This window comes from Neodiprion virginianus, chromosome 6 (genome assembly GCF_021901495.1).
Source record: "Neodiprion virginianus isolate iyNeoVirg1 chromosome 6, iyNeoVirg1.1, whole genome shotgun sequence".
Classification (NCBI taxonomy): domain Eukaryota; kingdom Metazoa; phylum Arthropoda; class Insecta; order Hymenoptera; family Diprionidae; genus Neodiprion; species Neodiprion virginianus.
The window spans coordinates 5522104-5549813 of record NC_060882.1 but is presented as its reverse complement, the minus strand read 5'-3'; the positions used below and the strand labels follow the sequence as shown (position 1 = coordinate 5549813).

General features: G+C 46.0%; 2 protein-coding genes across 3 annotated transcripts in view; one reads left to right on the top strand and one right to left on the bottom strand.

Moving 5' to 3' along the window:
• Positions 1–593: 593 nt before the first annotated feature.
• The window catches only part of LOC124307259 (dynein axonemal heavy chain 1-like), a 67805-nt gene continuing 40688 nt past the window's right edge, over positions 594–27710 (bottom strand). The window contains exons 23-58 of the mRNA XM_046768776.1: positions 19847–20001; positions 18959–19198; positions 18805–18883; positions 18030–18243; positions 17164–17326; positions 16304–16422; positions 16022–16227; positions 15768–15930; positions 11955–12115; positions 11004–11219; positions 10095–10319; positions 9821–9983; positions 9569–9738; positions 9052–9260; positions 8857–8959; positions 8561–8746; positions 8369–8489; positions 6579–6709; positions 6393–6498; positions 6099–6253; positions 5429–5999; positions 5087–5358; positions 4685–4992; positions 4379–4604; positions 3980–4175; positions 3706–3899; positions 3446–3600; positions 3011–3377; positions 2764–2943; positions 2454–2705; positions 2236–2388; positions 1894–2165; positions 1592–1818; positions 1342–1523; positions 1078–1201; positions 594–929 (exon numbers count right to left, since the gene is read on the bottom strand). Coding sequence (XP_046624732.1) covers positions 712–929; positions 1078–1201; positions 1342–1523; positions 1592–1818; positions 1894–2165; positions 2236–2388; positions 2454–2705; positions 2764–2943; positions 3011–3377; positions 3446–3600; positions 3706–3899; positions 3980–4175; positions 4379–4604; positions 4685–4992; positions 5087–5358; positions 5429–5999; positions 6099–6253; positions 6393–6498; positions 6579–6709; positions 8369–8489; positions 8561–8746; positions 8857–8959; positions 9052–9260; positions 9569–9738; positions 9821–9983; positions 10095–10319; positions 11004–11219; positions 11955–12115; positions 15768–15930; positions 16022–16227; positions 16304–16422; positions 17164–17326; positions 18030–18243; positions 18805–18883; positions 18959–19198; positions 19847–20001 — 7182 coding nt within the window. The 3' untranslated portion in view covers positions 594–711. The remainder of the gene's footprint in view (positions 930–1077; positions 1202–1341; positions 1524–1591; positions 1819–1893; positions 2166–2235; positions 2389–2453; positions 2706–2763; positions 2944–3010; positions 3378–3445; positions 3601–3705; positions 3900–3979; positions 4176–4378; positions 4605–4684; positions 4993–5086; positions 5359–5428; positions 6000–6098; positions 6254–6392; positions 6499–6578; positions 6710–8368; positions 8490–8560; positions 8747–8856; positions 8960–9051; positions 9261–9568; positions 9739–9820; positions 9984–10094; positions 10320–11003; positions 11220–11954; positions 12116–15767; positions 15931–16021; positions 16228–16303; positions 16423–17163; positions 17327–18029; positions 18244–18804; positions 18884–18958; positions 19199–19846; positions 20002–27710) is intronic.
• The window catches only part of LOC124307065 (thyrotropin-releasing hormone receptor-like), a 28432-nt gene continuing 25084 nt past the window's right edge, over positions 24363–27710 (top strand). For both annotated transcript variants that reach the window (XM_046768383.1, XM_046768382.1), the window contains exon 1: positions 24363–26102. In XM_046768383.1, the coding sequence (XP_046624339.1) occupies positions 25263–26102 (840 nt within the window). In that variant the 5' untranslated portion in view covers positions 24363–25262. The remainder of the gene's footprint in view (positions 26103–27710) is intronic.

Below are 27710 nucleotides of genomic sequence, written 5' to 3'. Positions count from 1 at the left end.
TAGTCTCTTCGATCCGCTTACACTAGCCTTTGACAATATTCAGGAAGGGAAAATTAACGCTCAATACAATTAACGCGAGGGTCGAAGTTTTCCCATCGATTTTTCTTGGCTGCTGATACGCACCGAGAAGCGTCGTGATATCTACGCCTACACGATCTTAACAACTATCCCGATCCCTGGTAGCTTAATTGTAATTGGTAACGACGCGAGCAACGTAACACCGCGGTTGTACCGAATTCTAATAAGGCTGTGTATACGTGTATCACTGAACTTCTTGTGCGAAACAGCCAAATATGAACCAAACTTCAGCCGAGGCGCGAGAATTTCACGCTGAATAAGCTGCTCCGGATTTCGGTTCTTCGGGGTAAACACATAAAGCGTAGAAGCACCGGGTATTGTGTGCCTAAAGTAACGAGGAACGATGGAATCGTTACATAACAGCGAAATGTTGAGGCGTTTGGAGGCGTTTGTTCTTTGCCGGGAAATTGTTGTCTGCATTACAAGTGGCTGAATATTTACCGGTAGGCAAAATTTCAGTTTTAAATACGAGTTTTATTGAGTTACGCTAATGGTACGAGAGTCTTTTAATCCTATTTTCGGGGTGTACAGAAACTTGAGAACAAAAGTAACACCCGACAAAGAATCTGAGTGGAAAGTTTTTTCACTCAACTGAAACTCTTAAGCGATAGGAGTGACGGAGGATTTCCACCCTCAATAGTCGAGTGCGCAGAGCAGGGCGACTCCTCGTTTTATCCAGTGAGCTTGAGGCCTTAGGCTAGGTACTTCTATGGACAGTACAAAGTTAGTCGAATGTCCTGTGGTACTCAGGGTCCCAGCTCGAGTCATAGTTTTATAGACTGGACAATCGTAGACTCCTCGATCAGGGTGTTGGTGATTTTCCTCGGGGATCAGCATTATCGTGGGCATATCTAGAGTGCGGAAAAATCGCAAGACAAAAATAAGAGCAACAGATATAATCGTGAATGATGATTGGTAGTCATTGCTTAACAGTTTTGCTCATGGACTGTTGATATTGATGAGATTAAAAAATTACAGGTCGAAATGTGACAACAGTACCGGTATAAAGTTCCTTGGGTAATGATTCCGCTAGGGCTGTGCCACCCCATCGACAGCCTTCGAGGAATAGTCCGTAAATGGCGCATCCGTCTTTTGGTTTTTGTTTCGGTTTACTGGACAGGACCTTTGGACGTAATGAATGTAGGGAAGTAAATAGATGAATAGACCGCGTTACTGTTATCCTAGATCTAGGACCGCCATTGTGAAAAGGTGCGCAAACGATAAAAAGTGCCGCTGTCAAGGGAAAGGTAGAGAAAAACGCACCACAAAGCCGAAGTCGATTGCGTCGATGGAGATAGCGTATCTGCGAGCGAAATTCTGCAGGGTTCCAGTCAGGAATGCCTGAGGAAAGTAAAACCCAGATATCCAAAAAGCTGGGGGAATTCCGCTGTTGTACCATTCCATGATGAACTTTATCCTCTCTTTTAGATCGATGACCCAGGCACCTTTGGCAAATTTAAGGTTTTCACATGGGTAAAAGAACAGTCACAAATAGGGCGAGTGAGGTGCGTACCGAGAGGCTTGAGGGATGGGTAACCCTTATCCGCCCAGATCTTTGGCACCTTATTGTTGAAGAGGCTGCCCGACATGGTTTCCAACCTTTCCGACATCACGACGAGTCCTCTGAGCGCTTTGAGAAGGTCGTTCAAGGACACGATTAACTCCTGCAGTAGACCGTTGTACCGTTTCGCTTCTTGGTAGAGAACGGTGTTAAGAGACTCCTCGTAGAGGACCGGATACCTGAATAAACGTCAGCTGTTTGAAAAGCGCGATTTCTTTATACCAAAACCGTACAGCGCAGAGGCATCATTATACTTTTCATAAAAATCGTGGAGGTTAAAGAGGGGGGGAAGCTCTTCCAAAATATCCCTAGCTCGTTTGGAGGAAACGTCCTCCGTGCTGCTCGCTGCGGAGCCACCCACTTCTTTCGGCTGGAGTGCCAGGAGAGTATCGAGACACGCGAAAGTCTCCGCCTGGGCGTAGCTGATGTCCGCGTTTTCGTGGAGCCCGAACAGGGACGGATCGTCGTTTAGGGGGAAAGTTTTTATGTACGTTACGTAATCGGCAAACGGGGTGTCGCCTGGAAGCTACGAAAACGAAGGTGGATGAGTTGGAACAATGATCTAATAGCGCATCGCCCAACCCCGATCCACCTACCTGATGATAAAAGCCCTTGGCGTCGAACTCGTAAGTCGGCGAGGCAACTTCTTTCCTGTAATAATCCTCCAGAATGGTCAACACGCATCGACGATCCCAGTCGTCCGTTATTCTGCCCCCGTAATTGATGTGGCCGGCGGTGTAAGTGAGCACCTAAAACGGAACGCGATCGGGAAATGACGACATCATCGAGTGAAATCAGGCTAGCCGATTGATACCTTGAACGGCAGGTCCGAATACTCAGCGAGGAACATGCGGAGCTGGGATATGCAGATGGTGAGATCTCCGTTTGTGAACTCGTAGGGGATGTTGAAGCCCAGAGGACCGAATTTCCGTCTCTCGAGGAGAGTGCCGTGAAACATGCAGAGCGCGAACAGCATGTACTTGAAGTCGGGTATCTTCGATTCTTCAAGGTTGAGGTGATCTTCCAGTTCCATGACTTGAGTGAGGTAGGCGCGCAGCATGTTCGCCTAAAATCAATCCAACGATTGCTCTGGAATCATCAATGAATCAGCAATGAGTTACAACCTTGACGCCTCGGGGTGGTTCGACGGTGATTTTGCTACAGTTCTGCAGAATGCTGACTGGAAAATGAGCGCAGGGCAAGGAAGTGAGCCATAATCGAAAGTCACGATGCGTACTCTCGGGAGAAAGCTCGTCCACGAGGGTCTCGAGTCTGGGCATCCAGCTGGGCGCGAGGTGGCAATTCTGTATCGAATAATTCAGAGCACGAATTGGTCAAAGGAATCGTACAATGAGGCCATTCGCGTCTCACTTGAAAGAAGAGCCAGTTCCCAACTTCGGTTGACTGCTTCAGCATCAACTCCGCCCTGGGCCCTTGGCCCTGACCGAGTGATATCGAGTACAACTTTTTCCCCATTTTCAATCTGTCCGCGAATTTGTAGAGATCCGCAGCCGGGTCGGTACCGGTTGAAAGGACGAAAATTAGCGGTATCGTCGGCTCAGAGTCCTGGTACATGGCGGAGACCTCGGTAGTCTGGGGCTCGACGAAGCGGGCGCCGAGGAACTTCGCAATGTACATTTGCATGGCGTTGGTGAGCTTTCCTGGTCGCAGGCATTTCAGAACCAGCATTTTCTGGAAGTCGTCAAGGGAGTCTCTCCACGGCTGGGGAAACGGAACCCTGCGGGAAGGCACGAAGCAATTCAAAATCTTAGTGATTTAGTCCGGGCACTTGGGCATGCCACTCACGTCTGCGGCTCCTGAGCGTCGAATACGGTCTTGAATTGTGGCATCAATTTCACGAACGAATCTACGAAGTTGTTGAACTTGGGCAGTGTTTGCAACGATTGGATTTCCCTCCAACAACGTGGCGATATCCAGTCTGGCGATGGATTTGGTAACAGCTGGAAACAACCAATGCTATCAAGATATTGACTCGAAAAGTCTTTATTTCGAATCGAACATGTTCCGGCGTTTCGAGTGTTTTCAGTTACGATTTCGGTACCAACCTGCGACGGCGTAGCGCCAGAGAGCAAGAATCTCCACTCGTTTGGGTCGATGAGATTCTGATCTATTTTGAGCCTCACGCATACCAGGAATGCAAAGTGCAGTTTGTGTTTCTCAAAGAGGCTTCGGCAAACGTTGGAGAACAAATTGAAAGTGAAATGGATATTGATGGTCGAAATTCGCACCTGGATGTCACCTAGAATCGACAGACTCTTTAAGGGTGCGATATTTCAATACGCGTTAAATATCCTGTAAACTATCTACTATGCGACTAACTGCTTATATCCGTAGCTGTCATGCTCGCGATGAATATGTTTACGAACCACTCGAGCGAATACTGATACATGTTGTCGACGTACTGCAAGTCAGACAGACAGAAGAACAAAATACGAGCACGATTGGCGACCGGAATGTACATGCTCCTGGTGGTGTCTATTTCTGCCTGAGTTATCTCAGCTTTCTCGACTTTCTCCTATTCGGTATGAAAAAGAAGAAAAGAAAGGGATGGGTAAAGGAATGCTTTTTGCAAACTTTTGGTTTAACAAGTCGGTGAATTTCTCTTTGAAGATCGCGTCAAAGTTAGCCAATAGGCGTAAAGCCTTTTTCGCTTTTACATTGAAGACGTGGCATGGTAAGATGGAATAAACAAACGACAAAGGAAGAGGGAAGATCGACCTTTATCTCCTCACTTTTGATCTTGGACGCCTCCAGCGTAACGATGAGGTCGTTGTCATCAACGGCAGAGCCTTCAGAAATCGAGAGTCGATAAAGTATGCGGTCTTCGATTTCCTTCAAATCCTGCTTCATCTCCGCACTAGCAATAACGAGAGCGCCTCGTGCCTCCTCGAGATCAGGTCGTTCCTGCATCGCCACAAGAGCAAGCATCTGATCCGACAGACCGCTGTGTGAAGAGAAATTCTCAATCGATTTCAAATCACGGCGAGTTCCGCAAACTCAATATCAAACGTTCCACCGATTCACCTGGCAGTAAGAGTAAAGTTGACTAGTAGCACCTTGATCGCAACTTCCGGGGTATAATGGGGATTCGTCAATTTCGTCGTCATGTAAAGCCGGAAATCACTGTTGTACGGAATGACGCTGTCACCCAACTTGACGACCATTTGGCCCCCCTGCTTGAACAACGCATTCTTCAGGATCGGATCTAACGCCGCCTCCAACGACGTTCCGACATTCTCTATCAAGCAGCTCTTTCCGAATCGAACACACCCTTCCAAAACCCGTATGAGATCCATGTCGCTCATCTTCACCACAGACAAGCCGATTTTTCCCTACGGTGAGTCAAAAACAAAGTAATAAAAATTTTGAAGTAATCGTCCACCTGCATTCCTTCCTGGAAAAAAAAATCTCAATCGTTACTCTCACCATGTTCCTTATCCATTTGTTTGCCTGACCCTGGGGATCGATGAAAAGTGGCCAGCGTTTAGAATTCATAACCAACACCGCGTTCTCCACTGAGAAAGCGTCGCGGGGGAGTCCATCGATCTGCCACTTCCGAATCTCGACAGGATTTCCGAGCGTAGTTACAGGCGTGCATCCGTCTGTGTGAGGAACACCCTCACCCAGCACCGAGTACCACAAGCCCAGAAGCCGCTCTCGATAAGTGTCGGTGAATGGTGTCAAATACGCGACAGCGCCTGACAAATAAAAGCGCAATCCGTCATCGCTTGTGCTTTTTAATTTTGCAGCTATCGGTTCACGGCTTACCGGCGGACAGAAGTATGTCGCCGGTTACATTCCGAAGGGCAATCTTTATGCTGGCGACGGTTGAGATCCAGCGCTTTTGTTCGTCGCCGAGACCGGCGACGAGGCGAACAGCTCGGAGCATCCTATCCTCGCATATCTGTTTCTCGTTCTCGAGGACGGCCTTCTTGTCATCGGCGACCTTGAGCAACTGCTGTAGGTTCTCAATGCCCTCTTCAACCTCTCTTAGCTTCTCCATAGCGGCTGCCAACGTCTTCTTAGTCTCGCCGAGGGCTTCGTCGGCCCGAGCGAGCGCCTCCATCTTCGGGGCGACTTTCAAGTTGACGAAGTAGTAATTGTACATGGCATGGACCCATAGACAGAGGGAGTGACAAGCTCGGGAGACCTGGATCACCTGCTGCGGTTCGAAAGCTGGATTTTCAACGTACGGCTGGAGCTTTTTTATCATATCCGCGGTTATGTCCTCCTTGTTGAAGTTCGCAAGGGAGTTTAAGAAGTGCCCAGCGTCGGCGAGCATCTGAATACCCGGCGTCCAATAGTCCATTACCTTTTCACCGGGCATTTTTCCGGGCAGCTTTGAAAATTTATGAAAACATGTTTCACTGTTATCATTGAAATTTTTTACGGGGATAGCGGATACATCCAAGCTAGATTATCGAGCGCCCGAACAAACTTTGAGCGGTTTGACGTCCTTTATTATGCAGATCGCCTCGATGACCAGGACCACGCCCACCGGCGGTCGCTTCATGGCTTTCACTTCCGTTATGTCCCCCTTGTTCAAGGCTTTTAAGCTCGCCTCGGCCTCCTCGAGCATCGGTCTAGCTTCGCCTAAAAATATACGGTAAAACCGTTATCCCGCATATCTATTCTGTACAAGAAATAGCACCAGGCTGTAAAATTCCAAGGACTCGGCCAAAATTTAAAGTGAAGTATTTCGTTGTCAGATAAAAAACTGAGGAAGTCTCACTCAGATCGGTCTCGGCCTCTTCCTTGATCGCCTCGCATTTCTCCTTGACGCGGGATGCTTCTTTTTCCTGCTCTAAGGCCAAAAGCTTCGTTTTCTCCGCCTCAATCTGTAATGGATACCAAGATAAGTGTAAGCTCGGGATTACTTGATCGGCGCAATCCGATTCGGGTTGTCCCCGCACTTAACCGTATCTGCGGTTATCCTTTTTATCATTGCGGCAGTCGCGGCGCTGGCTTTTTCGAGTTCAGGCTTCATCCCAGTGAGGATCGTTTGCATTTCCTGCACCTCGACTTGGGTCGACGCCAACTTGTCAAGTCCTGAGAGCGGAAAAGGGCGATCAGATTAAATGAGCTTAGCGCCGAGGGAAACCGGAACGACTAAGAAAACACGGACAATTAAAGCTCTCCAAATACATAGGCAGGCAAGCAAAGCCTGTAGGGGTGAGATTATCATAGATGGAGTGAACGCAAATCTATGCTGATTGATTATGACGGAGAGCGGTACAAGTGAATTTTCCAAGGGACACGTTTATCAAGTCGGTTGTAGAGCAGGGTCTGCGTGCCACTGATTCCGCAAGCTTTGAACGGGGAATACAGGGCCTGACGAGATATTGTATACAATCAAGGCACGTGCGGTATACCGGGTGTGAGAATAATCGATAGAACTACGTCTCTCAGCGCAACTCATTTGAGCCAACAAGATAGTGTAAGGGAATTTACAGAAACACTTCGCGCCAAAAGATGAACGCGTAAATCGGACGTATTGTTGACAGAAAACGTAGATCATGAAACCGCGTGTTACACAGGATCGATTTGGATCTATGAAAAATCACTCCGCGCCGCATAATCGATTACCAGAATTTCCGCGTAGGCGGTGAACTTGAAAACCCAACATTTTTAGGAATGAGGAAAGGCAGCCTTTTCTACGATGAAAAATACCCACTGGCAAGTGCCACCGGTTTCAAAGTGAAAAGCTTCGACGACTTACACGCGAGGGACTCGGAAGCCTTAATCCAAACAAATCGCACCGCAAATTATTATGTATTGGGAAAGAGTGGAGATCTCGTAGCGAGGATAAATCGTTGCTGGTCAAGAATAGAGAAATGACAATGAAACCTAAGTCGAGACAGAAATACTAAGTCCAAACAAACCGGTGCCCTAGTCTCCCTTTTCTTAAAAGGTTTGACACACTCGAATGGACCATGACCGAGTTACGCAACGTTCGTCGTTTTCTGGTCGTCGTGATTTGGTCAGCATCAAAAGCCCTAAAAGACGGCCGTGATTTAATATTTCACTTTCATTTGTTAACGCGGCTTCTGTCGGTGTCTTCTAAATGTCCCGAAGAATCCAGCTGTTCGTCAAAGACCTGACGGGCACGGGTGGTCGCGTTCCGTCGCATCGTCGGAGGCTAGCAAGAGGGGGGGAGCACTTTTCCCTCCTTTCGTCGTCTAAAAGGGTCAATGAGATGACGTTAGGCTCGTATTTGATCCACGTTCTGGAATCCAGCCAAGACTTTTAGCGTTAAACGACTGACGACGACGTTAGCGGGTGTGCCTCCTCTCTCATCCACCGACGCAGATACACCGATTGTCCCGATCCGCAGACACGAGACAAGCAGACTAGTCTGGAATTTATATATCTGTCTCGTTTGATGGGGTGAAAATCGGTGATGTCAAAATTAATGGAAAACTTTCCGTCGGTAGAAAATGAATGAAATTACAGCGGAACGGGGACATACTTGGACCCGATCTATGGGTGTTTAACGCCTAATTTGATAAACGAAGGTGATTCAAGGCGCCGCCAGACTCTCAAGACCGTTCACCCCTCCTACCTATATATTATTAAACGTCTGAGACGATAATTTGGCAGAGGACAGATGTTTTATAACTGCAAAAAGTATGGTGAAGAAGGAAAAGACAAGCCGTACTGTAGGATTTACGATAATTGACATTGATGAAGCTAAAAGAGTCCAATCACCCAATGACAGACGATTCACCCGCGTGAAGAGGTCTTCCTTCTTTTGCTTAACCAGGACTGTGTAGCTCGATAGTAACTCCAAGTACGAAGTGGGCGTCACGTAGTTGTGCCGAGATAATTCCTAAACGTGAACGTATAGAAGGAGAAACATTTTACAAGATTCCAATGGATCATCGAATACGATTCGCTCACCTGCAAGAAGTCAGCACTGGCCTGTATGACACTGGAATGCATGAACTGGCATGTCTTCACGATGTACGGAAGCGCGCTTCCCGAGATGCTGGTGTCGTCGATTTCGCTAAGGTACTGCAGCGCTACGCTCTGCAAATGATCGATGCCGTGGTTAAGTAACATAAATCGGACAAGATGACGCAGGTGTTACAGTCACGGTGCTTTGTTCGTTATATTCACAGAGCTGGGCTCAGGATATACGGTGAGACGACTGTCGGGTAAGCTTCTGAGCCCTTGGAGTTGACGCAATAACCCACCTCAAGCGCCGTCGAAGGCCAGGCGCTGAACCAGTCGATGGTGCAGCAGTTGACCAGGGCCGGGAACTGCCTCAATCGAGCCCGAAATATTTCACCGAGTGGACTGGGGGATTAGTAAGGAAATTTCAGCAAACATTGCCAGACAACGAGAAATTCGACAAGAAGGAAGGAGGAAGTACCCGGCTTAAAGCGTACCTCATAGTGACTACGGTATGAAGATTACTGCGAACGGTCTTGAGATACGCTGAGAAAAGGTTGCTCTTCGTCAAAGGTAAGCCTGCCTCCTGGGTCGGGACACGCATAACTTGGTATATTATATCGAGTTCCTCCGGCGCGTAGATATTTGGAATGTCACCGGAGTTCAGTATGTTATTCAAGTCCTCGAGGAAGGAGTCGTTCTTTATCTAGTTAGCAAAAAATTCCATTCTAGCAAAAGCATTCCGGCATTCTTATAGTCGCGTGTTAAACGGAGTCGAATGAGAAATGCAACGTTGTATGGGAGAAAAACGATCGCGATACGTCTTCGGGACTATTCTATTACGAAAAAATCTATTTGCCACCGTGAGACCACTCCGTTCAGTGATCAATGATATCCACCGAGACGCGGGGACTCGAATGGAGTATAAAGAAATGGAAGCAGGATGAATGACGAATAGAAGACGGCCGCTCCACTTTTTCCTTTTTCCTTCGTTCGACGAGTCGCGGTACTAACTTGACTATCCGAGAACAGGAAAACTATGGTATGTCGTTTCGTCCCGGCCTTCAGCATCATAGTCTTGATGTCCTCCCGCCATTCGTTGTTGCCGTAGGCCTTGCTGAGTTCGATTTGAAAACAGTCGTACTCCATTATAAAAGAGGACAGTTTCGTAAGGCTCGCGCGACCTGGGGGAAAAAACGTTTCACCGTAAAGAGAATAATCGATGAGAAAAAGACTGGATACGTTCAACGGGGAAAAGGAAGGAACCTGAGCCACCCATTCCCAGTAGCAGAGCGTTTCCCCTTGGCTGGCGCAGGATACGCGCTATCCGACAGATGTGCCCCATTGCATCCTCGAAGAAAACCAACTTCATCGGCGATGTCGTTGCTATGTTGAACTCCTCGAGAGTGTTCAGAAGAACTTGTTCCAGCTAGCGGTAAAAAAATTACGAAACTTGCGATACCGAGTGGCGAGTGACGTGGATATTTCCATAGCTTTTTATGGTTTCGATTTGATAACGCCGAAATCGTTTGTGCTTTACCTTAGCCATGCTGGTTACTTTGACGTACTGGCCGAAGGAATCTATAAAATCTCCGTACAGTAAAATTCCATTGCCGATAACATTATCCGTATCACAGTTAAACCGCTTCTCCAGTATCTGTCTGAGCAGGTTGTCAAACCAGGCTCGATCCGTGTCGTTCACCAGCCGATCGCTGAAGACTCGAATATTCTCGTGATACCACAGCGTCATAAATTCTTCCACTCTCTGATGAAACAATTATAATGAACACGAAATTACCTCAGATTTTAATGAAATTCCAGTGAGGAAAGATCAGGAACGGAGTGCGTCATTATACCTAAGAAATTTAATTACCAAATTACTGTATTATACATTCGACACTAAAGTTTGCGCTGAACAGTGCTTAAAGCCGAAAGTAAAACCGGCAGATCCGAACGTACAAGTTATTTTTCATCGAAAAAAAAAGTTTCTTCTTCTGCCCCCGGAAAGAAACTTCAGTTCGTCGTGACAAAGTGAAAGGATAAATTTCATCTACAATAACCTCTGTGACAAGTGATCTCTTGCACGGGTTTTGACTAAAGTTCGACCAATTTATCAATCCATTTGAAAGATACGTTTGACATTTTTCTTTTTGCTTTCTACTTGAACAGAACATTTATCGCACTTTGTTGCTGATAATTTCTCGACAGATTATATCTCCTGCACAAACAGATATAACGTTATCGAGAGAGCTGGTAATGTTCGTAGCTTGTGAAACGAGAGAAAAAAAATTTGATAAATCTACATTATTCCACGTACCTCGCTCGGCAAAAAGTTTAAAATTCATGTTGCGATAAGAAATCAAGGAGACGTTGAAAATTTAACTACGAGCAATAAAACTTAAGCTCGCGAAACTCCCTCTTGACTGGTTTCTAGCAATAAATCGCTTACCAGCATCTTATCCGGGTTGGCCATCAAAATTCCTTGAAACACTTTGCTCAAATCCCTGAGGTTGAAGGTATAGTGAGACTTGTCGGGTGTGGGAAGCAACTCAGATATGATAATATTATATACATGGAGAGTCGCGGTCACCGTAACATCCAACAGTTCTTGCAGATCCTCCGTCCTTACGAGCCAAGAATTTAGAATCGTGCCAAAAATGTTTTTCTAGATGAATGGAAAAATGTGTTATTAGTCACCAAGGGTCTACGGAATTATCAATTCTTCTTATCGACTCTGCAGCCAATCACGACTTTCAACAACTGGACCAAAACACAACAGGAGAAAGGAAACGAAAGAATACATGTAATCCTAAAGGCGATATTCGGAGCTGTTGAATATTGAACCTACGGCCATTGTACACAGCAGCCATGCCTCCACCGGATGCACGGTTACTTGGAAGTGTGCAATTACTGAGGTGAGCGGACTTTTCCACTGCAGGATGGCGTCGCGGAATGAAAGTGCTAAGAGGGGGGAAAATAGCAGGAGCATCGGTACAAGGAGAACAGCGGGAGTGCAGCGAATAGACGATTACGTCGTTTACACGAGAAGCACCCTCTGGCTCGGAGCTCGAAAGGATGTAAAATTACTGATAGTTACGGGGTGAGTTACGAGGGCTAATTGCGTGGGAGTTAACTACCAGAAGCAAACAGAAAGCTGCAAGGACGAAGGAGCGAGATCGGACCTCGGTCTAGGCCGCGATACGTGAGGAACTTCTTTCCCCGGGGGAAAATCCTTGTCTTCATTCCAGACCTAAAGCACCCCGCTGCTGTTACAGCCGGTGGAAACGACGCGGATAATTCCATGAAACCGACACACCTAGGCAGAGGAATATACCGCGACGGTAATCGGGGGTGGAAACGAGGCGTTTACGTACCTCGGGGGTCTTTCCTACAACTTTACCTTGACATCGTCCTCCATTTCTGTGAAGGCGAGGTGGTGAAGGTGGCGGGTCAGACGCGTCGTCACCGGGTTACGTCCGCCACCTGGAGGTCCCATGGCCGCCACGAAGTTGCAGTCGTAAATCAGGTGGAACTGGCCAATTTCCGTTCGATCATACCACCCTGCAGTAACATACGCCTTGCACATTATAACTTCGATGTGTTCGTACCATCGCAATCGATGGACTTTGTGGTAAATCGGCAATAACGTACGACGTCGTCCGAGACTTATTGTTTTACCCTCGTGTTTAGCGAGAGGCGACAATTATCTGCGTCGGGAGTAAGGAAAGAAAAAAATGGTCTTTTGGCGCATAGGGCATGATTACGTCACTTCTCTCGTCCTGAGACCAGCCGATATGCTTCCGAGGAAATTAAATTTTCACTTGCATCTATAGAGGAGTAGTAAATTAGCACGGAATCTTGTTCAGCCGCACAAAGAGCAACCCAGTTCTGCCGTCTGTTTCCGACGAACAATTCCTTGTGCGAATGTCTCTCCCTTTCAGAGATCCGCTTTGCTGCGTGATAAATTTAATTTTCTTGTAACAGAGCATCACTGAACATTCGCATTACCGAACTTCCGCTCTTTCAGAGTTCGCTGAGACTGAACGCGTTAAAAATCTAATTCGCGTCGGTGTTAGTTGCTCCTAATTTACCTTGACAAGCGGGTGCTACTTTTGAGAAAATCGAACTGTTCCTTATTGGCCCGGATTACCTGCTGAATTATACTCGACCAAGAGAATCACGAAAAGATTACCAGCGGGAATTAATCCTGCGTCCCTCTACCAAGCTTCGCAGTTATTCGATCTCGTTCCATGATCTATTTTCTTGTTTTGAGACAAAATGTACCTTACGTACGACGCCTCTGAAGAAAAAAATTTATTAAACACCATTTTGTCGGCGGTCGATGCTTATAAGCGTAGAGTTACGACTTATAAAGAAATGTGGGGGAATATTGCCGTCTTAAGCACCAGAACCAAGAGTTGAGCCATAAATTTCGACTTCAAGAGCGATGGTCTGATGGAACAATTTCCCTGTTATAAGCTTAGAAGAACACGAAACTCAAGCTTCTTGACTGAAGAGTAGAGTTTCTTGTAGTGAAATTGGAATATCGTTTGCAGAGATTTTTCAAGAGACTTGTATCGAAGATTTTCTCCCCAAACGTTGACGTAGAATCTTTCTGTTTTCCAGCATGTCTGAAATCACTCGCGTTCCAATTACCAGAAAGACTCGTAGAAGGTGAAAAAAAACCTCCAGACAAATCCTCGTCGCAACTGTCTCCAGCTTCGTAAGCTTACGCCGACTTCTCATGCAATTACATATTATCGCTGAGTCATTGACCCTTTACTGCATCGAAGAAATTCACCCTCCGGCAAATCTATTCAAGGGCAAATCCTGCGGGGTCGCATTTTTGAATACATGAATGTCAATACCGGAGGCTAAGAGGAAAATCTTGTGACTTCTGGCTGCTTTCAGATCCAGCGGAATATTCATCATTTCTCCTGCGGTACTCAAAATTTCACATCCCGAGGTACATTCAAACGCGCCGTTTGTCTCTGTCGCGAGTTTGATTGCTCGCCGTCTAAACTATGAGCAAATTATTAGCGGAGCAAAAATCCGATACTCGCGGGAAGGAAATGGAGTTACAGCCACGCGGGATTAATCGATTTTAAATCAGGAATCTCAGCACTAGCGGGGGAATTGAATCGGCCCGTGCAAACCTTGCGGAAAACAAAAAAACAATAAAAAATTGTTGTAAATAGTTACTCCGGTTTGTCTTAAAATGGCCAGCGATGCTCGAGCAGCGACGTTATTCAAGACCTTTTAGTGCGCCTTTAAGGAACTCCGAGATCATCTTACAAACTGACCGGCACATCACTCGAGAGTAACTTAATCTCGCTGTCAGATCGAGGACAAAGATAGGGACCAAATTTCGGTAATGAGTGATTGATCAAATGCGTTTTTCATTTGTGTTTTCGGGTAAACCTTCCGATTTAATTGTCCGGACTGTTTCCTTTCGATCCTGCCTTATCTCTGACAGGACGTAACGCACTGGAATGCCACGACCCAGAACCGAGGTTAATTGAATTTCGCGAACGATTAGATCAGCCCTGCACATTAATTCCCTTAACCAAAGACTCGGCAATTTTCTCTCCCGCTGCAACGAAGCACTGCAGTTGCAAGTGCGTGTCTAATAATAACACAGGCGATGGTAATAATGTCAAAGCGAGATGCGCTGATTGATTTTTTTCTATTGCTGGAGGCGGGCGTGACCCCCTGTTATTTTCATGATCAGAGAAAACGAGGTCGCGGAAATAACCCGGTGCAGGCGGCGAGTCGGACCCCGGGGAAAATAATTGGACGTCGACGAGTGTTCCAATATTCACAAAGAGAGAAAAAGAGAGAGGGAGAGAGAGAGAGAGCGTAGGAATTTTCGAATGGTATATGATTCTGTGGACTTTGAACCGCAGACGTATGATTCGCGGACAATGAAAGACCGCGGCTCGATGCATCGGTAGGCGAAAAATCGGTTAAATTATCGTACTTTCCGTCCGGTCTGTACGCTTTATTCAAAACCTGATCCAACGCGGTGAAATTAATTGGATGATTTCAGAACTCGGGGAAAAAAATTCGCAGCGTTTTATTCTATATTTATATTACAGGATCTCAACGGGTGAATCGTTGATGCGGAGGCGGGAATTTCCAGAGAGAGGCGGTGAATAACAGAGAATTGAGCGATTCGAGGCTATAAAATATGGCTGAAAAACACTGGACACCGATACTGAAGTCCTTGTACCCTCCACATTGACGTATAATAAGTTTCCACCACCTCCTTTACGGCCATTCCTCCTTCTTCACCTTCCTCTCGATACGTTCACGTGGGACGATCTGTCGGCGATAAAGTGCAGCGACCTTAATCGTGACCTGGACTGAACCTGATGCTCAAAATTCGCGTCTCGTCATTCCTATACCCTCATCCATTTGTGCCTGATTACCACTCCGGCATCGGCGCTTCATGCACGAGTAATGAAGACAGTCCCTTCATTGTCCGTTGATTTCCAAATTTTTTGTCCCGCCCCATCATCTTTATCCTCTTCGTTGTCTTTAAGCGGACCATTTTTTGCGCCACGAGATATCTTTTTTCCCCTTTATTTTTTGACAAACTTTTTCTCCTCTGACAGACGTTCAGAACCGTAATAGCAGCTACGCTGATGCTAATGTTCGGATGGTAGAAAAAATGTGGATGCGAAGTCTGATGTCTAATCGGACAAGGTCGCGTTGAAAACGAAATACAGGAACGGGATACTTTTCAAGAAAGAAAATAGAGTATAGTATTTTTCTTCTTTTTTTTCTACATCTTTTTTTAACGATTAACTGACTTTCCCTTACATCCGCAGTTGTAATTCATTTTTCTAAAGATCAAAAACCTCGAGATTTTTACTTTAGAAGAAATGTCTGAAAGACGTTTACCGCCCACAACCGATCGACTTATCGTCTCTTTCAAGTTTGATGGAAGAAAAATAAAAACTGACACAATATCTTGAATAGCTGTTTTTCGTAAGAATTTCGTTTTAAAACGTATTTGACAGATTGTATAATGCGGTAATTACGAGAGCAAGCGTCGACGGATTTGATGTAAATATTATAGGCTCTCGAGCTTTCAACGCGATAATCATTTCGACCAATCGTTCGTTTCATCGACGGAGAAGTGAGGTTTTCTCGCACATATCGCGCGACGGGAAGGAAGAGAATTTAGTCGAATAAAAAATCAACTAACCGCTGAAATCCATGAACTGCCGAATCAGTTCGATGGGTGGTTGGGCGCCATATATCTCCAGAGTGGGCATATTGAGGTCGTCTATAAAAAAAACTTGCTTCTTAAGTATGGGAGGGCCGTAGACACCTTTTCGTCGTTTTTCCAACTTCGAGTCGATCAGGTCCTTCGACAAAAGTTAATCGCGAATTGATGGAGGGTCTCAAGGGTCAGGGGACACTGTGCGAACTTATCCCCTCAGACTCCGACATGCTTACTTGGGTCTGATTGGCCGATGTGCGGGCGGAAAAGGTAATGAAATCGCAGATGTATTTCTTTGGCATGTTTCGAGCTAGCTTGTTCGACACAGTGAGGGTCTTTCCACTTCCGGTGGGCCCGACGCAGAGTATGTGATTGTCGTTGACGAGAAGGTACCCGACGAGCGCCGCGTTTCGCACGTTGTCGATAGTCGGCACCTCCATGTCTGAAACGGAAGAGCAAAGATCGTTGATTCCGAGGTAATTCCTCAGCGATTTGATTCTAGGATTCGAATTACCCACCTTCGAATTTTGTATCGGATGTGATTTTTATCGAGGGAATATCGTCGAGCCATTTCACCCACGTTGGCGCAACGGGCTCGGTACCAGTTATCGGATCCGTGAACCCACCGTCGTGAAGCCTTGATGTTAAGTGTGAAAAAGATTTATAAGAGAAAAACAAACGGAATAACCTTCGTGATTCTGCGGGAGAAACATGAGAAGAAGGAAAAGGAGATGAAGGCATATTGTGCGGTGGGAAAGCTCGAACGCACAATAAGGATGGAATGTAGTTACAGGTACGCGAATCCATGGAATGTAGACATTGTAACGGCGAATGGTATGTTAAATCCCCGTGTATTCCATTGTGTATATATCTACAGCAGGCGGTGCGAAACCGTAACTTTGCAAAACCACTGGTATACGTCATCCGTTGTACATTTACCTACATTTACAATGCACAGCTCCCGATATTTGACAAGTAAATTTACTCAGCAAACATTATTAACATCGCCCGCTGCGGTGAAATTTTGGTCATTGCTTCAGGCAACTAGTCCAGATTCCCTTGTGTGATGACCCGCTTTTTAAAACGACCGATTTTCATTTTTAGATTAAACTTTTAGCGCGAACATTACGAAATCAATCACCCATCATCCGCAGCGCCGAATCAATCCTGAGTCATTGTTGTTTATAACAACTGATCGGGGACTGACGGACAATTGTAGAAATGTTGAAATACGCGTGGGAGCCAATTTCGGCGTAACGATTAATCAAATTATTGTACACGGACGAAGAACGGAGTCGAGTGCTGTATGTCCAGCAAACGAGTTGCGAAAACAAAGAGAAGGAAGGAATTTTTAAAGTCGGACGTAGCCGGCACTCGCCTGTAGTCGTAAACCATCCCTTCGGCGGGGAACTGCATCTCGTGCTTTCCGTCCTTCTGCATTCTTCGCATCCAATCATTAAAGATGCGACGTCCTTTATGGTCGCATGTCGCCCCGAGACTCCAGACCACAGAAAAAGCGACCCAGGGCGAGATGAGTTTTGCTAAATATAATAACGGAGAGAAAGGGTACGGATTTACTCCACGGGGGCGGAAAACGTGCACTGTGTAGATTTGTTCCCACCTTTATCACGAACCGCATAAAAATTTCAATGCCGTGTAATTTAACCTTTCGCGACACTTAACGGTAGGTGAAGCGGTTCTATTTTTCAAGGTGAATTTTGCCTTATCGATACAAATATCGTCAACGATTAGCAGCTTCAAGGTTTCGTAAAGTTTTCGAAAGTCGAGACGAGTTTTGGCCGAACTTGCCATTAGGTATGTACAAGGGTTTTTGGCGGAATTTCATTAAATTTATTACTAATTATTCAGGGAGGAATCGGAGTGCCCATCATAATTCAATTTGGCTAGTTAATACAGGCATTTCTCGTTATAACTAATTGTAAGACGCCAAAAATTAGATCAATTATTTCATGGGCTGTGGAACGATTGCATAACCAAGAGCAACTTTTGTGCTGTAACGCGATATTTCTACCGATAGCACACGCCCGGAATACGACGACTGAAAAATTCTTTAAACTTAGATCAAACGAGACTAATATTTTGACTAAATATCGGTGCGCTGTCCTTTTTCGCCAGTGAAATCGAGCGAGTTAAGCAAAAAAACGTGAGACGTATGATTTTCAACCCCGTGTCAGAGATACTGGAAATATTTTCGAGTCCTCGGCACCAGCTGTACAAACTCACGTATCAGTCTTTGGAAGACAAGGGACGGTGGCGCTTTTCCATCCCGACCTGCCATGGGTCCGATACGATATTGGAGAAGGTTAAAATACGACGTGACCATCGCGCTGTCCACGGTTTCGATGATTTCGTGAAGCTGTTGCCGCAGGAGTTTCAATCCAGGGAAAATAAAGTAGTAGGAAAGATTCGACAGTGTCTCGGCAAAGCTCTGCATGTTCTGTCGTAAATGAAAAAAAAAGTAGAAAATAATTAATGACGTAAAAACTAGCATTGACAGGACAAGTTTTGTCGTGCAGAACCAGCACAGAGCGGTATTAGAAAGTGATTTTCCATTCTTCAAGAAATGTAGAATGTTCGTTACATTCTCAAACCTATTTTCTCAACTCAATAACGTACAGATCTGCACGCGGTAAAACGAAAAGCTCGTTCGAAAGGAAAGAAAACTTTGGCGCGTACTAAATGAGTCGAGGTACAACGCCGTATTTTTATAATACAAAGATTTCAAAGGACAACGAATGCATCATCTGTACAAGAATTTTTCGTAAACGTTCTCGCAGTACGATAACAACGGTATAAAAAAAAAAAAAACAACAAAGATCGTGTAGCTACTTGAAGATTACGCGTAGTCTTTTCGACATCTCGCCGCGGAATTTTCACCTCGTCAACGCCTTATCTACCAGTAAAACGAACCGGCTCTTTTTCAAATGGAGAATTCAGGCAGCTCAGTTGTTGACTGTACTCAAATCGAAAAACATTTCAGATAACGGGAAATACTCGCCTCCGGCAGAGCTCTGATCCAGCAATCGATGAACGGTTGAAGACCGACGACTCCTGGCTCAAGATAAACCATTCCGCACCTGTTAAGCGAAAAGATATAATTCCTCGCACTTGTTAAAACGCTCCGAGTTATCCTTACGGATCGAATTCGTTACCTGGACACGGTAGCTGGTGACGCGACGCGCAGATCGGCGACCTCGAACATCATCGTCTGGGTTGGCACGAGTTTCATAATCTCCCCGGAAGTCAGACAGAGCTTTTTGTTGTCGTCAAGTACCGTGTTCAAGTTCTCTATCCACACAGCGTCGACCGGCCCATCAAATACGTACCATCGTTTGTCTTCATCTGCAGCCGTCGTCCCGGCTCGTATCATGTTCGACAGGATACCGTCAGTCCTGAATCGAAGAGGCAGAGGACGGTGCAATTGTAAGTGAAACAAAAACGACCGGGGATCGTCGATGTGAGCGATCAGATTTCACCCTCTAACGTAACAGCGGATACTTCCGCACGACATGCGATTTTTTTGCCGATTTCTCTTATCTACCGCCTCCACTCCCCCCGTTCTTCGTCATTAAACGTATGACCACAGAATTCCAGCGAGAAAATAGCTCGGCATGCCACCAGCCACCCGTAGTATTGTCTTTAATGTCCTCCGCGTCTTCGCGTCTCCAAGTTGAATGTCACCGGGGAGACGAGGGTTCGTTCGCAAAAGGTAGTTGAGCCACCGTGCAGTGTTCAACGTGTAAGCCCTAGTCCGTGGAACCAATCCTGTCAACGTCCCGGAAGCCGGCGCGCATCAGGGCAATATTCGCCATCTGATTAAACCGGACTCATTCGATTCATAGTAAAGTTTCGCGGTCGTGGTAGCGACCCACATTCGACCTTTGACACGAGGTATGCACGGGGTATTTGTCCGACATCGAACCACCGGCATAGAAGCTCGTGAATTCCTGGTGTTTCACTTTGTTCACGATATACAGTGACTGGTTCGAATGCCAGACAGAAGGTTGGCCTATCACGAGTTGAGGTATTGAAATACGTACCATTCGTGGGTGTTGATGTCGTATTCACCGTAGAGCTGACCCATCGTGATCGACTTTGGATTGAAAACGAACGTGTGCACGGGAGTAAACGGCTTTCCACTCGGCTGTGGTTTACCCTTCAGATTTGTGCAGGCGTCTTTCAGGATTTCGTAACACTGTTGAAGAGGAAAGCGTACCGTTAAGGACTCGATCGGAGCAACTCTAATTTGCATCGCATTCGAGAGGATTCTTTCATGGGTCGGTGAAATGAACTCGAGATGAAAATTGAAAACGAATATGAACTGGGACAGACGACGGGCGTTGTCGAGCGAAATGATAAAGAGACCCGGGGACAAAATAATCTCCCGAGATTATAAACGACTCTTTCCTCTCCTGTCCGTCTACAAAGAATCATATTTACGCGAACCAATTCCCATGTACTGCTCGCCGAAATGTGTATACCGTATAATCTACGCGTCTTGGCACTGAGCCAAATATTCGAAAGTTTCGATTGCAGCGTTCGACGCGAAATACGCGAATCGGAGATACGCGTTGGAACGTAGCGACCTAGTCTGAAGAAAAACTGGGCTGTCTTTTCAATCCGGCGTTACCTAGCATGGAAAAGTGGCGGAATATCTTATTCTCGACCTTCGCATCCGTTAAAAATTTATGATTGCGGCATCGATTTACCGGGGTGAAAGAAACCGCGAAGCGATCCGCTGTATTGACGACAGTCGAAGACCTCGGAGTGACGAATGACGCAATTAGAGTAAGACCTCCGCTTCGCGTAATTTCGCAACACTGCACGCTGTTTACCGAAGCAAACTCCGAACCGCGTCCATCCGCATAGCAGCTCCAATGTCGACGAAACTTGTACGACTTTGCGTCGAACGTACATTATCTCGCACCGTGTGCCGGTTAAATTAATTAAAGATTCTATAAAATTTCTGACCTCTGGTTACGGTGGCAGCCGACGAACTCGAGCTAATCGATCGCTTGCAAAACAAAGTGATACGGTGGAAGAAGTAACAGACGGATTGAATTGCAATGCTTCTATTAAATATTTAACATGAAAAAGTAAAGAATCGCGATCGTTACTACTGATATTAGCATCGAAGCAACCGGCATATTCTGGGACAAATTTAACTTTCGACGAAATCAATTAGAGGTTGTTATTTTTATCTAAGAATCGATATTGTTTTTAATTTTTTTTTCTTTCTCTCTCTCTCTCTCTCTCTCTCTCTTTGCTACGGAGAAGTCCTGCAACAGCGTGGCGCATTCGGCGATAGGCGAGACAGTGCAAGAACTAAATTACCGCAATTGATATGTTGAAAAAGTTTGATTCTGCAGGAGGTTAAAAGAAAATGGGAGAGAGGAAAAAATTGGCAAAGAAAAGAAAAGGAAAGTGGTTGTACGCCGGGTTTATGGGCTCGGACTTGACTCCGATATAATTGACCCCCTCACTATCGATGGTATTCGGCCACTCCCTCGTCTATTCATCATCATCGATGATCGTGCTCCGGCCCACCCTTCGACCACAGGCTTTTATGGGCTCGTTGTACGAGTAGCCAAGTGCCTGCTTAAGCGCCAAGCGATGCCTGTGCTTCTGAATTCTGTAACAGTGTCGAACTGAGACTAGACAAGGGATGGAATTTGGCTAAATGAGCGCGATGTCGATTCGAGATGGTTTTAAACTTTAAACACTCGTTTCTCTCTTTGCACGACGGTATTTGAGAAAAGCGATTACCACAATCGGCTATAAACATCTTCGGGAGATCTACGATGAAATTCTTTCAACATCAAAGCTTGCAGGTGCTTGCTAAATTTAAATTACCGACAACGGTATCTTGAAGTATTCGGACGAGTGGCAGCTGAGTTTCAACCGCAAAATCTGCACACGTGGAGCGTAAAACAGGGATAGTGTTATTTGCAAAACAGGGAGAACGAAGCTAAGGTATAGTCCGCATATATATATTTATGTATATATAGCGAAGGATCGAAACGCGTATACAGCTGCTTGAATTATTTATCGGACACGGCAATTCGTTATTACGAGTCTGTTCAGCCGCTATACGGGATATTATACATATACACACACCCTCGATCACCGCCCAAGACTTTTATACGTATGATTTACGGTCGCGTATATGGGGGACGGGAATATAGAGCGTATGGGTAGGTGTGTTGAAAAATACGCATCGAATTGAAAACAAAAAACAACTCTCGACGAGACTCGGTCTACAAACCGTCATCTCGAATTCCGCATATCTGTTATAGGTTTGCTGTCTTAACCGGAAAAGTTAATAGCGAAATTTTGTCCCTCGTGTACGATGATTCTAGATATGTTTTCGCTGTGTTAACAAGTGAAACTTGAGATGCTGAGTTAACAGATTAGGTAACTTTCCGTTTGCCAATCTCTATCTACCTGCCTATCGAGTGGATTGACCCATTTGCGAGATGAGATCCTAACATAATAAACCTAGCGATCATTCTCCGGCAGATTTAGGCGCGATCCTGATGCGGAACACGTGTGTGTACAGTTCGGGATCAATTTTGTACACCGAATTCCGTAGTCATGACTCCACCAATGCGGATAAAAATTGACCGAGATATCAAGCATTCGATGAAGGATCTGCCCTGAAACGGTTCGTTGAAGTCCCACGATTTCCGTTTATAAAATATTGACCACCTATAAAGCATTGATAATAATATTGTTCCTTGGTATGTAAACTTATTGCTGAATTATCATCGATTAATAACTTCACGATAACTTTCTATGAAATTTTTCAAGCAAAGTTGAAAAAGAACCTTGAATCATATTTCTGCGCCATATTTGAAGAACGATTTGCCAAAAAAATCGCCACTGCAGTATCCCACTATCGAAGTAAAATAGGGTTGTCCAAATTGATCCCCCGCGAATTCCACAGGGGCTTGTAACCCCGAAGAGTCCCACATCCGTCTGGGTGTTCTCACTTTGACAAGCCTCGTTTGTTTTCGTTAAGCTCCCTTGAAACCCCTGAAATTGGCGACCTTCGTCGAGGCAAAAAGCGAAGGCTGACGGTTGCTATGATAATTGAACGGTAGTTGACGTCATCGGGTGGGAAATTTCCCGAGCTTCCGTTGGTTAAAATTTGCAGCTGAGAAACTTTTCCAATTGGAATAATAACGATCGTCTAACCGCGCAACGAAATGAAACCCCTACGAAATTTTTTCCCCTTGTATTTTCGGTCCATTTTTCGCGCGATGCAATATAGGCGGCAAAAACGCGGACCGAACAGTGGCAATCCATTAACCAGGATCTGATTGAACCGGGACTGTGCCAGATTTCCGGTGGGCATATGTACACGTGTAATTAGGTCTGTCCGTTCGGAACGTATAAAGGACTGTGATCGGAGAGCCCTTGTTTGATTGGAGTGTTGTTTGATTTCAATTCAGCTTTCAAAGAGTTGGAATCGGAAGCTCGTAACGGTGCTTACGATAGAAGTCGTTATGCGTATAATAAATACAGAGTGCAACAGTAAAAACCCCCTCGTGAATCATAGAGCTTTTTTTCAGCGGCGATTCCAAGTCTTCTGCGCAGATGATCAGCCGTTGTATTATTAATTTCAACAGCCTTTATCGACGCGCAATTGCTCGCTGACATTTTCGTACGAAAGATCGTTAATTGGACGCCGAATTATCGCTCAACTTTGCACAAAGTATTTGCAAGTGAAGAAGTGGCCGGGAATTTGCCAGGATTAACTTACGGAAAAAATTCCAGAGCAATTCAAGCACGGGTAGATGTAGATGTATGTATAACATGTGTATCAAAGGTTTCGGCAAACCAACGCAAAGATGACAAGAGAGGCAAATTCTTGAAAAAGCTGAAATTATGTCGGAGCAACATGCCAAAACACGATGGAAGATTTATCTCGGCCGTAAAATATCCGCCGCCTCTGCTTCTCGTCAGGAGAGATTTTACCCCCTGCAAAAACTTGCCGATTCAAAAAACGTCGCAAAATTTCATCGCGCATAATTTCACTTCAGCAGTTCTTTGTCCCGTACGCCCGTACCCTGTTAAAATTTTTTTTACAGAAGTCCACACTCTTTTAGTGTTGATTTTAAGACCACTTGGTGTCAAGAATCGAACGATTTACACCGACGATGTTTAATTTCACACTCATCGATGTGGACTTTTATTGAAATCGTGAATTTTCTAACAGTGTAGGATCGATAAGTAAAATTGTACATTCCTTCCCCCGACGTTCAGGGGTGTAGAAAAATTAGTTGCCGGTGGGAATCCGAGGCTTTGCGCCAACGCCGATCGCAAGATCCTCGAGTCGTCGTAAGCTTACAAACAATCGCCAATGGCCGATTGTCTGAGTCAGATTCGGGAAGCAGGTGTGAGGCCCTCCTCAACGGGAGCGCGTAGTTTCAGTCGTAAAAGTCGGAGGTATGAATGAGAAGCGAAACGGACAAGGTTGGCGAGGCGCATGCGATTTAACGTTTGGTGCTTCGAAGCCAGAGCAATCTTCCTCGAACGCCAGTCGAACTTGCGCCTGCCCTCTTTGATGGACACGGACGCGCAGCGTTTAAACCTCGGAGCCGAAACTTTTTAAACAACGAGTTTTGCCCAACCTTGTTATGATATTCGGCTGAGCAGCCGGCATTGGCATATAGACTTTCAGTGAAATTAACTGGACGGGAGATTAAAGTCGAGCGATATTGTCGAGAAGTAAACCTTTTTTCGTGTTTACGCTACGTGCTCTCCTTTTTCAATTTAATTGCTGAATAAAAAAAAATAATAACAATAATAATCATAAAAATATCCCCAGTGTGCCAACTCTACGGGCGTGCAAATAAACGTTACCAGAAGAAGAGAAAAAAAAAAGGAGAGAAAAGAAAGAACCCCCCCACACACAGTTTCACCCGAGCCGCGAATAACTCTTTAATTAGGTCATTGTGAGTATCGCGGTGCAGTTTCCGACGGCAAAGCAATCTTACCTAAGCCCTAAATCGATGGACAAACGTTACACGGGGGACGATTATAATTGGATTTAACGGAGTGTGACGATCGGGAATTCATTCCAGGTTGTCGTAATTGGCAAAGGTGAAACACACTCACTCACGTTGAGTATCGGGCTAATTTCATTACATCGATAACTATCGTGACTGCGGATCAAACAGCTCAGCGTTTACACTCTGCATGCGAGAGAGGGAAACTTGACTCGCGACTCGCGGCGTGTCGCCACGAAATTATTCACCTCGGGCACGTGTTGGAGAGTTTTAGACGTACGGAGTGAACCGACCCCGTGAACAGTGCAACGAGAGGGTGAACAGCCCTAGTCGAGTGATCGTCAACGACAGCCGAATAACTGCGGATGTAAACGGACCGAGATATGGACAAGATTGATCTGGTCTGAGGCGAAGACCTGCAGGTAACGATCTCAGATACGTCATGATAAGAGAATTGTCCCTGGGTTGCACCCTGAACAGGGTGCGGAGGGCAAGTCCCGAGGATGGGTCCAACCTCACCGCGGCACAGAACTCGACCTACGATCCCCACGAGCTGCTCGACGACGGTTACGAGGAGAGCCAGGACGCCTGCTACTCGCTCTACTTCCTCCTTGAGTTATTCCACCTCTACTACATTCCGCTGATTATCCTGATCGGCCTCGTCGGCAATCTTCTCTCGTGCATAGTCTTTCTTAACACCCACCTCAAGATGAGGAGCTCGAGTTACTACCTGGCTGCTCTCGCCTCGGCCGACTTTGGATTCCTCGTCGCCCTGCTCCTCGTGTGGCTGAACAACACCGTCGGATGGCAGGTCTTCAACAAGGCCGGATGGTGCGAGACCCTCGTCTACATCAGCGCGGTATGCAGCTCCCTGAGCGTTTGGCTGATCGTCGCGTTCACCGTAGAGCGATTCATCGCCGTCCAGTATCCTCTGCACAGGCCATACATGTGCACCATAGCCAGGGCCAAGACCATTGTACTGGCTCTGGTCGTCCTGGCTCTGGTCAGCCACTCGTACGCCTTTATCACGGCCGGAGTGATCCCCGCACAGGACGGCACCGAGGTCTGCGAGCTCAGGATGGAGTACCACGAGACGATGCGCATCATCAGCATCGTCGACAGCATAGCGAGCCTCATTGCTCCCCTGATCCTAATCATCCTCATGAACACCATGATCACGGTGAACCTCATCAGATTCAGCAGGAGGTTCAAACAGGGACCGGGAGTCTCGACGCACTTTCCGAACAGGGAAAGGTCCGACATAAACCTCAACCAAATTCCGGTGAGTCTGGACTCTGGCTACGTGTAGCTGTAAGTCACCCCCGTATTTCAATCCATGGGCAGTTGTATTTCTGGGAAGGTAATTTCACCGCGAATCGCTTCATCCTGCGAACGGTTCACATCACAACTGCCCACTACCGATCTGGGTCAACTTCGAATACCTCGCTGTAAGCACGTTTCACTCCGCTCCTATCTTTAGTCTCACAACCAACCACGGACGTGAAAAAGAGATTAAAGGCAATCTGGATTACGACTTTTTATTTAACACGTATGAAGGATATTTTGTCGTTTTTGAAGGTGCCCGTGGAACAACGAGTAACTCGTATCGCTAATTCGTTGCAATTCTTCGTGAGAAGTTTATACCTACCGTCAAGTACGTCGAGGAACAATTTGCGCGCACTTCTGTACTATTGCAATCGACGCGTGATCGGTCCGATTGTTCTACCGTGTCCAATTTCGCAGATTCCATTCGGTTTCGATCGGTCAGTCCACCTGAGCACCCAACACAATCGTGAGGTAGCGTCGTGGATCACGGTATCGGTACTTTGCCGTACGAGTCGAAACCGGAAATACTGCGCACCGACTTATTTATGCGTAAGCTTGTTTGTGCTTTGCTCCGTGCTGCAAAAAAATATGGCAAAAACATCGGTTAATGCTGCTAGACTCGGCGCTGTCCAAACATCGTTTGAAAGAGATTCCAGCTTCGAATGTTTTGTTTTCCAAAAATTTCATCGCTGAAAGCATGTATCATGTGAGTTATACTTTATTAACTTCAGACGACGCTTAAAAGCACAACATAGTCGTCAATCAGTCATCTCTTTTTCCTCAATCTTCTTCTTCTTCTTCTTCTTCTTCTTCTACTGTTCTCGCCGGTTTTTTTATTTACCACCCTCGCCGTACGGTCGATTGCTTTTCGTTCCGAAGACCCCGACATCGCTACACGTAATCCACCTCTTAGTCTGATTCTTTTTTCTCAATATCACGAGTGATAATATCGTCCGAGGTGAAACATACGGTAGGGAAAAAATTGCTAGGGTGCGGGGAATGGGGACGTCACAATTGATCGCTGAGGTGACATTGCACGGGGAGAGCTCGCACCTACTGTACATGGGTGCGGATTTCTCCGACAAGCCCGATGATCGATGAAGTCTGCAGAAAATTGGCCGGTTTTCTTTGTTGAAGGTGAGAAACAGCGAGAGGTTCGCGGTGGCCTTGATAGCTGCAAATACGGCATAACCGGGATGTCGACCACCGGAGTGGCTCGGAAGTTAAAAAAAAAAAACCACAAACTCTTCTCGAGCTTTGCTTGTGCACTTTCCAGCAGTGATAACGGAGCAGTTACAAGACCCAAGGATAAGTTCAGGCTGCGGCGAGTTAGGGGATAGAATCAATGTTTCGAGATCGGGTTAATAACGGAGAAAGTCAAAACCGTGGAGGAGAAATTGAATTTCGATCATAGATCCGTAGAGGCAATAAATTGCGACACTAAATGGGGGCTCATAACTCAGCGATTTAGCCGTCAAAGCGAGTCTGTCCCGTGAAAAATCAGGAAAATCCAATCACACCGCGGGCCTGTCAAACTAGCTTATATTGTAGGAGCGGAGTTGAG